This window comes from Gigantopelta aegis, chromosome 3 (genome assembly GCF_016097555.1).
Source record: "Gigantopelta aegis isolate Gae_Host chromosome 3, Gae_host_genome, whole genome shotgun sequence".
Lineage (NCBI taxonomy): Eukaryota > Metazoa > Mollusca > Gastropoda > Neomphalida > Peltospiridae > Gigantopelta > Gigantopelta aegis.
Window position 1 is genome coordinate 79,821,449 of NC_054701.1, and position 13,751 is coordinate 79,835,199.

Genomic DNA, 13,751 nt, shown 5'->3' on the forward strand with positions numbered 1-13,751 from the left:
TTGATTTTTTTTTCGAGATGCCCTTTTAAAGAGTTGGTCCATATGCCCTCTTCCAGTTACCCCACCCCCCACCCCCCATCCCGCAAACTAGGTCCTGCTAAAGTCATTAATTCGTTCATTTACTCGTCTCTCTGTCGGTCGGCGTAATATAATGCTTGTAGTTGCCCTAACTGGGTTTCACCTCTCAATAATTATTTTACGAACAAAAAAAAAATAAACAAACAATAATAATAATAATAAATAAAGAAATAAAACAAACACTGGGGTATTACAAATATAAGGACGACCAGAAACACATTGACTTTAACGACACTGATATTCTAGGCAAGAAAACCCCAATATTTAAGCGTAATCTATGTAATTTTAGTTGTTAAAAGAGTTCTGTTAGTCGTAAACATCTTTTTTTGTTTGTTTAAATGATAGCAAATTGAAGACAGTCTCTTTTACATCCCAAATCCTCACTTCCATTTGGCAATTATTTGATACACTATTTAGGTATAGAGTAATATGTGTTTTTCGGTAGCACGTGCCAAGTTGTGCAGAGGCTGGCGAAGTTTTGGCCATTGGCATAGAGATAATGATATCAACATGCACAGGGCGGATCCAGATTTATCTCAACTTCAACCGTGGGGGGGGGGGGGGGGAGATTTTTTCTAATGAATAGGATGGTATTGTGAAGAAAACCTTCACCCCTTCCTAATTGTTTATAATTTAATAAATAAGAAGTATTCGTTTTTATAAGTGGGAAGGAGAGAGGTCATCGGGGTTCACCCGCTATATCCGCCCCTGAATAATGACCTACGCGGTATGCTCCGTGAAGCCAGTGTGATATATCAAATATCGCACACCGAGAGCGGTTAACTCACAACAGGTACGTAAACACGGGCGAGATGGTTCCAACACAAAATATGAATAATCACATATGGTCGCGGCTGTCTTCGTCGAGATTCCTGCAAGATTATAACAGAAGAACGAGTAGTAAAGAACTAGCTATGACAGAAAAATAAAATAAAATATAACGGGCGGATGTAGGGGGAAAGGGTAACCCAACACGGCCTCCGCCACTACTCAATCAAAAATTATTCCTTTTGTCTTTCATTCAGAGTTAGTATATTCCACTCTTTCTCCGTATGGATAAACACACATTTTATTTTTGCCAAAAAAATATACATTTTGTAGGCATACATACATATTTATATATAAAATAATATAATGTGCACACTGCGGGGAAATGGTATGCAGCATCGGGTTACATTCAATAAAATTCTATAGTAAATGGGTGATGCATGCATAGCAATAATATTTCAGTCAGAATATATTACATGTTTGTAGCACCCGTTTTTCAGAAAACTCTGGATCCGCCCCTGAAACAACGCATTGATTAATACATTAGGAAAGGGACTTTTGTTTTAAAACGACTCCTCGTATTGTTTAATGGTGTATACCACCAAGTTAAATCCCATAGAAGACAATGGTAACATATATTGCTAAAGCTGTTTATTTAAAGTTTATAAATACTACAACCCCCTCTCCTTTGATTATAATCAGAAAAACATGGTGGTGGGTATGCTGCTAGTTTCAGCTATAATGGTTTGTTTTGTTTAACGACACCACTAGAGTACATTGATCGATTAATCATAGGCTACTAGATATCAAACCCTTGGTAATTTTGACACATAGTCTTAAGAGAGGAAACCCGCTTCATTTTTCCTTTAGTAACAAGACTTTTTTATATGCACCATCCCAAAGACATGGTAACACATACATATTTTATTACATCGTCAAAGACTTTTTGTATACATGTAGACATATACATATTTTATAGATTTTAGTTTTACTTCTTGTAAATACACTATTTAAAACAATATTTCTGATAGTCTTTTAATAGTTTTAAAGTCTCTGATAACTCCATAGGAATGGCTTGTATTATTTTATTGCTGTATTACTGTATTATTACTGTTGAACTCTTGTTTTTATTTTAATCTGTACACAAGGTGAGACGTAAATAAATAATTTGTCGGTCTGTCTGTCTGTCTGTCATACCACGGCTTTTGATACCAGTCGCGGTGCATTATCCTGAACGAGAAATAGCTCAATGGGCCCACCGACGGGAATCGGTCCTTAACCGACCGATCAAGCGAGCGATTTACCACTAGGCTAGGTCCTGCCTTCCCACCCCCGCGCACCACAAATGATGTAAATCGCTATCATATGAACTATGGTATAGGTTTAAAGCTGACATCTGTTAGCCCAGCTGTCTCTCGTGATTCTGTAGGGGTGGGCGTGATCATTGAAAACATGACCTGTAATGATGACTAACCCTGTTGCGACATATGGGTATAGAACTATAATAATACACTGAGAGAAAAAAAAGTGATCACATCAACACTAATAGGAATAGAAAGAGCGTCTGCAACCAAAATCTCCCTCCGTAATGTCAAGTGTTACTGACATTCAATGTCATATTACTGACATTCAATGTCATATTACTGACATTCAGTCTCATATTACTGACATTCAATGTCATAATACTGACATTCAATCTCACAATACTGACATACAGTCTGACCTACAATCTTATATTACTGACATTCAATCTCATATTACTGACATTCAGTTTACATCTTTATACAGACATTATGACGCTAATAGTGACTGAACTGTGGTTTCGTATTAATACCAAGTGCTCCCTCATTTTTTTATTTTTATCTCAGTATATATGAACATCTGTTACATTAACATACTCTTTGATAAACAAGCGTTAAAAGTGTGTAGTCTGTACGAAGTTTGATATAGGTTAAGGCTGCTAAATACGAGTACTTCGTTAGTATCCCAAGATATCATTGTCATTATCGTCATCATTACCACCACCACCATCACAATCACGACCACTAACAACACCATCATCACTATAATCGTCACCACCACCACCACCACCACCACCACCACCACCTCCACCGCCATCACCACCATAAATAAAACATTTCCTTCCTTCCTTCTGTTTTGTTTTGTTTTGTTTCTTGTTCTCTGAGTAACACATAACTGGGTGAAGACAGTATTCAAGTCTCACAGCTCAGGAAGGAAGGACATGTTCTATTTAACGACGCACTAAAAACATTTTATTTACGGTTATATGGCGTCAAACATGTGGTTAAGGACCACCAAGCTATTGAGAGAGGAAACCCGCTGTCACCACTTCATGGGCTACTCATTTCGATTAGCAGCAAGGGATCTTTTAATTGCAGCATCCAACAGACAGGATAGTACATACCACGGCCTTTGTTACACCAGTCGTGGTGCACTGGCGGGAACGAGAAATACCCCAACGGGACCACCGACGGGGATCGATCCTAAACCATCACGCGAGCGCTTTACCACTGGGCTACGACCCGCCCCTCTCGGAGGTGAGAAGCACAACAGCAATAAACAGCACTACGATACTTTCTTTTAATTCTCCGACGCCATATAACCGTAAATAAAATGTTTTAAGTGCGTCGTTAAATAAAACATTTCCTTCCCCAGTACTAACACGACACCATCATGGCCCTGACCGACATCATGGACGATGTCGACTACAACCACAAGAACTTCAACGACGACGAGGTCCTACACCGACACCCGCTGTGGCTGACCGAGTCGCACTTCATCTACAACTTGTTACGGGATTCTCACGGGCGGCTCTACTGCAGGAAAAACATCAACGGAGACGTCATTTGCTCGCCCAGGTGACTCCTAGTTCCAGTTTAGATAATGTCATATGCTCGTCTAGGTGACTTATATTTTTTCAGTTTAAAGATATCATTTGCTCGCCTAGGTGACTCCTAGTTTCAGTTTAGATAATATCATATGCTCGTCTAGGTGACTCCCTATTTTCAGTTTAAAAATTTCAGTTGCTCGCCCAGATGACTTATAGTTTCAGTTTAAAGAATGTCATATGCTCGCCCTGGTGACTTCTATTTTCAGTTTAAAGCATGTCATTTGCTCGCATGGGTGCCTCATATTTTTTAGTTTAAAGAATACAGAGTGCTCGCCCAGGTGACTCCTATTTTTTAGTTGAAAGTATGTCATTTGCTCGCCTAGATGAATCCTGTTTTTAGTTTAAAGTAATATGCTTGCTCGCCTAGGTGATTCCCATTTTCAGTTTAAAGATTGTAATTTGCTCGCCTAGGTAACTCCTATTTTCAGTTCTTAAAAATGCTATTTGCTCGTCCATGTGACTCCTATTTTTATTTTAAAGAATGTAATTTTCTCGCCAAGGTGACTCCTAGCTTCAGTTTATTTTCAATTTAAAGAATGTCAATTGCTCGCCTAGCGTCTAGGTGACTCCTATTTTCATTTTAAATAACTTATTTTGATTTAACACTTTGAAACATATATTTGGCTAATGGTGTTTTAATGCTGTTTAATGTTTACTTTATTTAACAGGTTCTTGGTTGGAATGTTATTTTCTGCGCATCCTAAGTGTTTTTCGTCGTAACGAAGATTGTAATACTAGTAGCTAAACAAATTTGTTATTTCATATAACTGACATAACACGTGTTCCAGAACATGTGGTAATTAAAAACGGCGTTTGAAACGCAACTTCATAAAAAAAAACCCAGCGACCATTACTTCATAAAAACAGCGGCCATTACTTCATCTAGTTTTTGATGTATAATTAGAACAAGAGACAAAGTAGGTTATACCCGGAAACACGAATATTAGTATTTTAGGCGTACTTTTTTTTTACTGACGGTTTTTAAAATATATACTAATATTTAAATATACCGAAGGGAAAGAAAGAAATAGATAATGCGAGAGAGAAAGAGAGAGGAAGGTAGGAAGGGAGAGAGACAGAGATAAAGAGAGGGGAGGTAGGAAAGGAGAGAGAGAGAGAGAGAGAGAGAGAGAGAGAGAGAGAGAGAGAGAGAGAGAGAGAGAGAGAGAGAGAGAGAGAACAAAAAAGAGACAGAGAGAAGAAAGAGAGAGAAAGTTTGCAATATTTCTAATGATATATGACTAAAACCAGACCATTTAAACTTTATTTCCAGACAACTGAACCTGTTATGCATGAAGAAACTAGTCACCAACCCGATACGGATGCAGAAGTTCAAGTTCAACGAAGTTCCCTTTGACCTCTACCCTGCACTCCTGACCGAGGCCATTTTCCAAAGAGAGCTGCAGACGATCACATTCCTCGTGTCCACGTGGCCACAGAAGGTGCTGGACATCCAGAGTATCCTTCCGCTGGAGGACGTCTTGCCTCAGAACTATCTCACGATGCCCGTGGAAGGACAAGGCAGCACGTCGCTGGTCGACAGTTTCATGTTGGGTCTACTCACCCTCAAGCCTCACGCCAAGTTGAAACTCATCAACTTCAATGGATTCAAGAATGGTGAGAAAGATTTTTGTGCACTTTAAAGAGACTGTTCCAGGGTCGTAGCGTGAGCTGGACCTGGGGGGGGGTGGTGGGGGGTGGGGGTGGGAGTGGGGGGTCGAATATGAACCAAGTGGACCTTTTTTATTTTGTTTTTGCACCACCAGAAACTCCATATGTATCAACCTGTGTTTTAGTTCTGAAAGCGAACCATTTGCTTCAGCCCCCCGACCCCCCCCCCCCCCACCTCCCCAGCCTACGCCCCTGTGTTCTGAATTTGTTGTCATTGTAAAAGGTTTCTGATTAACAAAGCCTTTTTAAAAATAAAATTACACATTACTATTATTATTATTATTTTTATTTTTTTTGAATATCAGGTTTCTGGTAATCCCAATGTTTGTAGCAGCTAAAACGTCAATTTACCTAATTATTTATGTTTTCAAACGTACGAAATTATTGGAAGGTAAAATCCAATCTCGACTTCTAAAAACATTCAGGTAATTAGAAACAGTTTATATATAAATACTCTAATATTATTTTTTAACTGTGTTTGTCGGTGTTACAATAGCAGCAAACGCAGGGGAAAACAAATTTTAATGTTGAAATTAAAACATTCTAAAAATAATATTCCTTTCATTCTGTGTTAACCTTTATTTTAAGTTCATAAACCACTTTAATATAGACACGGCAACAGCGACATTTACAAACATAATTAAATCTATTAATAGCATTGTTTCTATTCCTTTAATATACATTTTTAACAGCCTCTATTCATTCTAATTAAAATCAGACTCACTAGTCTATAAGTGATAATTATAGACCAGTGAAGCTAATTTCAATCAAATTATACACAATCAATATATATATAACAACAGAAAAACATTAAAAAACCCCACATTTTAAAACTTGTTGATTATATTGACCAGTTTGTATGAATACTGATTTTGACTTTTGTCTTTCTCTGGATGATATAACAAATGAAGACAACTGTTCAAACTTGGTTTAATCTTGATCAAGTTTACTTCACTGAATGTCAAAACACGGCTAGGGTAGCTTGATTGTTTTCATGTTTAAAAAATAACGATTTTCAGGGAGAAACGTCCTCCCGGCGGGAAAACGAGAGACTTGATCAAATACCGGAAGTCTCCCACGGAATCGGGGAAGGTTGACAGGTCTAGTTTTAGAAACACATAAAGTATGGATCCATGTTTAGCCTAATCATACCTTGAAGAACTGGGCCATGGTATCATCACTGATATGTCAATGATTCTTAGTCGTTCCATAAAACTTTCTTTTGTCTTATTCAAAGATTCAATTTAGGCTTTACAAATATTAATCTCCTTTTCCCCCCATTTTTTTAAACGTTTATTTTAATTACAAAACAGAGCAAATGTCAAATGCAGTGCAATATCCGACTTTCTCTTTCCTTTCAGACAGAAAACTTTGTCGCGAATTGTCGCGCTTACCGATTCTGTGGCTGACTCCTGCCGACCGACAAGTTGGATACGTTCACAGTCTCATCAGAAAGACTCTAGGTATGTTATAGGGGGCGCAAAACAATGGGGGTGGGGTAGGGATGAGGGGATGAAATGCCCCACGTTTTCCTGTTATTGTACTCGACCTCCAAAATTAGAGCCAGTCAGGCCCTTAAATTTACATTCCCTGGGCCGTCGGACTGACAGTGGTCAAATTCAAATACACATCGCAGGCCCTGAGTTCATACAATAATTAGTTAAAACAACCCTCCAAAACCAACGAAAACAAAACAAACCAACAATCACCCCCCCCCCCCCCCCCCAAACTCCCTCCAAAACCCCCACAACAACAACAACACCCCCCCCCCCCCGCAAAAAAACACACAAAAAAACAACCCCACAACCCAACAACAACATCAACGACATCAACAACAGCAAACCCCCACCCAAAAAGCCCCCACCCCCATAAAAACCCAAGCAGTCGCCAAAATGTTCCAAAACTTGAAGTACATTATTATATCAGTGAGGATCGTATTTAAAGTGGGAAATGTACACCAAAAAACCCCTACAAGTTTGTTTGTTTTGTTTAACGACACCACTGATCATTAATCGTCGACTATTGGATGTCAAACAGGTGGTAATTTTGACATATAGCACGGGCGTAGGAAGGTGCCAAAAGGTGTGTGTGTGTGTGTGGGCGGGGGGGGGGGGGGGGGGGGGGGGGGGGGGCACATATATAAATATATAAAAACCATCACTGCTGCTAAAATGTGGCGGGCACATCCCCCTCCACCCCACCCCACCCACCCACCCCCACCCCACCCACCCACCCCGCTTCATACGCCAATGATATTATAGTACCTACAACAAAAAAAAACCCCTCCCAAAACAAAACCCAAACCAACAACCCCCCAAAAAACCCTCAACAACACCAAAAACCCCAAACAAACCCCAAAACAACCAACCAACAAAATAAAACGTCAAACACAACAAACCCTGAACAAAAAACAACCCAAAGAAACAAGAACACAAAAAGCCCCACCCACCCACCACACAGCCCCCCCCCCCCCCCCCAAAAAAAAAAAACCCCCAAAAAAAAAAAAAAAAAAAAAAAAAATACATCCCCACCGAACAAACAAACACCCCATCCCAAACATAAAAACCCCATTATGTACTGGACGACTCTAATAATGTACAGAAGTCTGCGTGTGAAAGAGTAAGCCTATTTCTATCTGTAATGAATCTCGTCACGCTACGTGATAACGGTAAATCAACATGTGCGTGTGGTTTTTACAGGTATTAGCAGAGATAAGGTTCAGCGATATCTCAACAGGATCGCCTGCATCTACTCTCTCATTGACCCCTGCATCAGGCATGGCAACAAAATAGGTAATTAATTAGAAAATTACAACCCGCATGTCCACTATGTGCACCAAAAATGCAATGGCAGAAAAAAATCTAATATTTTCCAGTATAAAGAAACGCTAGAAAGATAACCTTGATGAAAATGAACACAATATTACTACCATACTGTGTTAGTCTATATTAAAGAAAATAATATTATATTTTCAAACATTTTAAAGGTAAACTATAGTATAAAATAAAGTTAAACCCAGACAAAAAAATATATTTAAAAAAAAAAAAAAAAGAGAACAAAAGTTATAATGTCATGTTGTAGTCAAATATCAACAGATGTTATTACATATGTTTTCATTTCCAATAAATGCTATTTCAATTTTATTTAAAAAAATTTTTATAGCAATTTTATTATAAAGTTAACTTTCAAAACACCTCTAAAAACCCTTCAAAACATGCACAATAATTGATTATGCCAGCATTTTAAAACATTCAAAAATAAAAACCCAGAACAACCTGCTCATATGACTGTCTTCTTCTTCTTTTTAAGGACCCGTTACTATAGTGATCGACTGTAAAGTCACACTTGATGATGTTCCTATTGGTCTTGCCTTACAACACGTGACTCCATTTCGTTTCGTGTGTAAGCGGCTGTGGACGGAACCCATCGCAGAAGTGACGTTACCCACCAAACTCATTCCTAATGTTCTTGATCCTCGGGTAAGTCCCGTTACGTATTTATATTATCTGGTCATCCAAACTCATTCCTAATATTCTTGATCCTTGGATAATCCACATTATATGTTTATAGTATCTGGTCATCCAAGCTCATTCCCATTGTTCTTGATATTCAGGTAAGTCCGTTACGTTTGTTTAAGATATATACATATTATACTCAATTATAACTAAGATCATAAAATGTTTCAGTTTATATATGGATGTGATCTCAGAGATAGTGTTCTAGATTTTGATGCCATGGACCATAACAAGAAATGACAAAACATAAATGGCAAACAATTTACTGTTTAAAATTGAACAAATTACCTAAGTATAAAGAAATATTAACATTTTTTTACTTTTATTTATCAGTTGAATAATCATATATAGCAATTATATTATTAAAAATCACGAAACAGCATTTCGAATTCAAAGATAATGGATGTCACCTTTTGTGTTCAGTATCATCAACATAGATCAACGCTTCAAGGCAGGTGACCTTTTTCAAATGATTATTCACGTCAACAATTGTTACTGAAAGCATATATCTTGATTAATATTAACCGGGGCAACTGTATTTACGTGCCCCTATCCACAGAGGTTCAGGCACGCCCACTACGGATTTAGCCTCTGACTTCGCCAGTGACTAACTCCGGAGCAGGGGGGGGGGGGGGGGGTAAGTTTGAGGTGGGCGGAATTTGGAAAAAAGCCATTTAGTAAGCGCGGACCAAATAGCAGACACTTCATAAACTTGAAGTAACACCGAGTGGGAGCCGTGTTCTGATTGGCTGAATTTCGATTCCTCGGTGAAGCCTGTTTTTTACCTAAGTCTACAAAGAGTACTGCATACCAAAACATGTCTGGACTCTAATTTTTTAGCCAAAAATAGTTAAGACTGCTCGGCCGAAAAGTTTTTAAGGTGATTTTGAGCAATTGAACGGGCGCCAAAATAAAATGCGTTAGACTACTTATAAAAAAATAAACATAAGAATTTAGAACTGCTTACAAAACATTTAAAGTCTAACTAGCCCAATAAAAGAGGTTACTCACGGAGGCAAAGGAGGTTGGTAGAGGGGATGTCGTCAAGGAGAGCTGATGAAGAGGGACGAATCCAGATGGTGGAGGGCTTGCCGGTATGTGGACTTGGCGATGTTCTCGATGATTGGACGGTAATCTTCCCCGGCAACGGGTCTTGATGACACGGTGGATGGTCGGGTTGTCCATTTCATCGAGAAGAATCCCTTGGTGGAAAAGTCCCCTCCGGCGGACAGTAAGGCAGATCCCTCCCCCATCTTTCATAGTAATCCTCCGCACCGAAAACTCTCCTTCCGTTAGCGGCAGAGGTTCGTAGGTATTCGGACCAGGTTCACAAAGGAGCCGACGGACATCCCCGATGTTGGTCTTGACCAGCCTTGAGTAGCGCGATGGTAGCTTGCCAGACTGTAGTGTCCAAGGCTGGTCGATGGTCGGATCATCTATCGGCGGTGAGGTTGGTGTAGGCGGTTGGGTCGGCGGACTTGGCTTGTCTGGTTGGTCGCCTGGGGACACAACCGCCTTTCGTTTTCCAACGGCCACAAGACGGGCCTGGGTTTCTACAGCGCCACTCTTCCTGGGTGGGGGTGGCATCGCTGGAAACCCGGAGGCTGAAGGCTTCGGAGATGTGGGGGGCGATTCCATCAGGGCCCGGTTAAGGTCCGTATCCGGCTTCGCCACTGGCAAGTCAACATCTGGATCCAGCAGGGCTGTAACAGCTGGTCTCGCTGGTGTAGACTGGGGCATGGGGCGTACAACGGAAGAAGTCGCCGCCGGTAGTTGAGCTACCGGTTTTGACCTCCCCCGGTCCGCCCCTGGCGCGTCCGTCTTCCTCCTCCTTCTCCTCCTAGGTGGCTTCCTCGCTGGTTCACCGTACACCAAGGTCACGGTTGCCTGTGGCCCGGTGTACGTGACGCGGTACTCCAATAACACTCCGTAAGAAGCAATGAGTCCCCCCAGGTGGGGGGGGGGGGGGGGGGGGGTTAGCTCGAGAGAGCAGGCGCACACGTCCTGCTTCATCTTAGCTCAAATCGGAATGTGTAATATTAACCATTCTTCTCTTTGACTTCACTTCTTTATATAACCTCCAGCTTCTGTCATGGCCTACGTGGTAATTTCTGGAAGCGCTCGCTACACGTCTTTTTAATTGTTTTAAAATAAATACACGTACTTTGATTATTATTTTGGAATAATTAAAATCTATCTGAACTGATCATTTCCTAATATTTTGCAACCTGAGAAGAAAATATTTGTCTTTTTGAGATAAATGCGTTTAAAGTTTAAGATCCATCGAGCAATTATACACTTGAAATTCCCAATTCCGACTGTACAGTAAATACCCCATTCATTCAAAGACTTAACAAAACAATATAACTTCAAAGACGTAACAAACTATAACCATGTTGTTTTGAATCTTACATTCCCACCGGCCTCGGAGGCGTCGTGGTTAAGCCATCGGTCTACAGGCTGGTAGGTACTGGGTTCGGATCCCAGTCGAGGCATGGGATTTTTAATCCAGATACCGACTCCAAACCCTGAGTGAGTGCTCCGCAAGGCTCAATGGGTAGGTGTAATCCACTAATCAATGTGCTCTAGTGGCGTCGTTAAATAAAACAAACTTTACTTACATTCCCATGTCACGAATTTTCTTTTTGCAGTACATATCCCACCTAGATGTGACAGACGAAAATCTTTGTTCCGATCTCAACAAATTCGACGGCCTGCTCGAGGCGCTGCTGCTAATGCCCAACATCGAGGCGCTGAGTCTTCCAAACACCGTACACGCCAACATCCACAGCAACGCCGCCTACGAACTCAACCAGGTCCTGCAGCAACTACACCGTCTGCGGAAACTAAACTTCTGGTCGTGCAACCTGCGGGACAACCTTGACCTTCTGCTGAACGACCTCGACCTTCCAGTGATCTATCTGAATCTTCGAGACTGTCGCCTGAGCAAGACGGACATTCAGTTCTTGCTTCAGTGGGGGCCTCTTTCCGGACTGAGGGAGCTGAACCTCAGTCGAAACAACATGAAGAGTCTGGTGAACCTTGCGGTTTCTCTCATCCAGCGACTGCCACAGGTTATCTGTTTTTCTATGTCCTACTGCTGCTTCTCTGTGATAGGCATCAAGCAAATTGTGAGAGGGTGTCTCGACTGCCCTAGTTTGAAAATACTTGGAATCCAGCCGTTCACTCCAGCCCCTGTGGAGGACATAAAGTATATCCTTGAAGACTGTGCCAACATTCCATCCCTACAAAGGCTGCTTCTGTTGCCAGAGGCGTACGCTTTTCCGGGAAACAACGAGCTGTCGAGGTTTCAGAACAGAGAAATTCTTATTCGGATATGTAATGAATTTCTGGACGCGTTGGAAAGACCTGATATTGAATTCGAATAATGTTAGTGTAAAACGTACATGTAAAACGCAAGTGGATACAGTTATAAACCGATATTGACTAAGAACTTGGGATGGAGTAAAAATTGTGCGAGTTCATAATGTTTTTGACAATGTGTTTTTTATCGCTCAGACCAAAAAATCTGTAACCATTTCCCATCATGTTTAAAATTTAATTATCTATGCACCTCATTTTAGTGAAATATGACATAAGAAGACGATGAAGAAGAAAACTCGAACAAAACAAGCTGAGTTATCAAATTTACAGTTGATGCTTTGAACTATTGGCGTAAGAAGGTGATGGGGGCACATTTTTATATTTACACTCTTTTACACTATTATAAAGCAAAATATCTGAAAAGTGTGGGGGTAGGCACATGCCCCCTTGCCACCCCCCGTTTCCTACGCCAGTGTCTGCCAAATTCGAAAACAATACCCCATCCACCATCATTACCAAGTTAGAACAATACAGCCAGTGGCTACTATCTTCCTTGTGACATATGCATTTCCGCTGTATTACTACCCATATAAAAATGGGTGCCCAAGTGTGTGATATCCTTATAGACAGAACTTACGGGTATTACAAATAGTGTACGACAAAATACACGTCAACTGTTTGTATATAATGCACGAAATAGTTCCGTCTCTGGATTATTCAAGGACAGATGAATAAACTGCGACAGACAACTAAAGTATATATACTAAGTTCAAATTTATGGATAAATTACTGTAATAGGCGTCGGATGACGACAGCAACTAGGTGTGGGCAGTTATGTATCCTCTTCAAAAAAGGTAGGGGAACTCTAATAAGAATTTACAATTGCCAAAATTGTAAGGTATATTAGCTGTGGGGAATGGTTATACAGTAATAGTGAATTAATTGGGCAAACATTACAACTGGTAGTTCAGTATTACAATAGGTTTCATGACGACCAAAGATCTTGAAGGACGATTGGGGTCAGAAGTGATATTTGAAAGTTGACGTGTTGTTTTTTTAAATCAGTAAATCGCAAATTCAAACAATAAAAATGACTAAAAACAAAACAATAACAACTATATGATCAACAGAATGAAAAAGATTGACAGAAATAATGTTCCACATTTATTAATCAACCTACCTGGAAATTGTCAAAATAGAATGACACCGCACGCACGTGTACGGGCAACTGCGTGATGCACGTGCAAACTATGGAATGTGTTTCGGTGTGTTGATAAACAGACCTGAACGTTCTTTGCTAGGATGTCTGTGGTCAAAACGTATGTTCGGTCTAATAGTTGATATTAATATTAATGTTTCAGGTTCCCCTACTTTTTTGGAAGAGTATATATTAATTTGATTAGCAACTGGGAAAAGGGAATGCATCATCTTCAAAATGTATTGGCCGGGGGGGGGGGGGGGGGGGGGGGGCATTTAGACAATAC

General features: G+C 40.3%; 1 protein-coding gene across 1 annotated transcript; it reads left to right on the forward strand.

Annotated features, from left to right (window-relative positions):
• The first annotated feature begins 3,320 nt into the window (after window positions 1-3,320).
• Window positions 3,321-13,230, forward strand: LOC121366133. The gene is made up of 6 exons (XM_041490704.1): window positions 3,321-3,725; window positions 5,031-5,374; window positions 6,790-6,891; window positions 8,128-8,220; window positions 8,738-8,907; window positions 11,595-13,230. The coding sequence occupies exons 1-6, from the start codon at window positions 3,541-3,543 to the stop codon at window positions 12,330-12,332; spliced, it is 1,632 nt and encodes a 543-aa protein (XP_041346638.1). The 5' UTR covers window positions 3,321-3,540; the 3' UTR covers window positions 12,333-13,230.
• Window positions 13,231-13,751: the final 521 nt, after the last annotated feature.

Bases quoted from the DNA above. Each gene is read 5' to 3' on its own strand.
- LOC121366133 (XM_041490704.1), top strand. From the start codon at position 3,541: ATGGCCCTGACCGACATCATGGACGATGTCGACTACAACCACAAGAAC. The intron at 8,221-8,737 runs GTAATTAATTAG...CTTCTTTTTAAG, and splicing joins CAGGCATGGCAACAAAATAG to GACCCGTTACTATAGTGATC. The intron at 8,908-11,594 runs GTAAGTCCCGTT...TTCTTTTTGCAG, and splicing joins CTAATGTTCTTGATCCTCGG to TACATATCCCACCTAGATGT.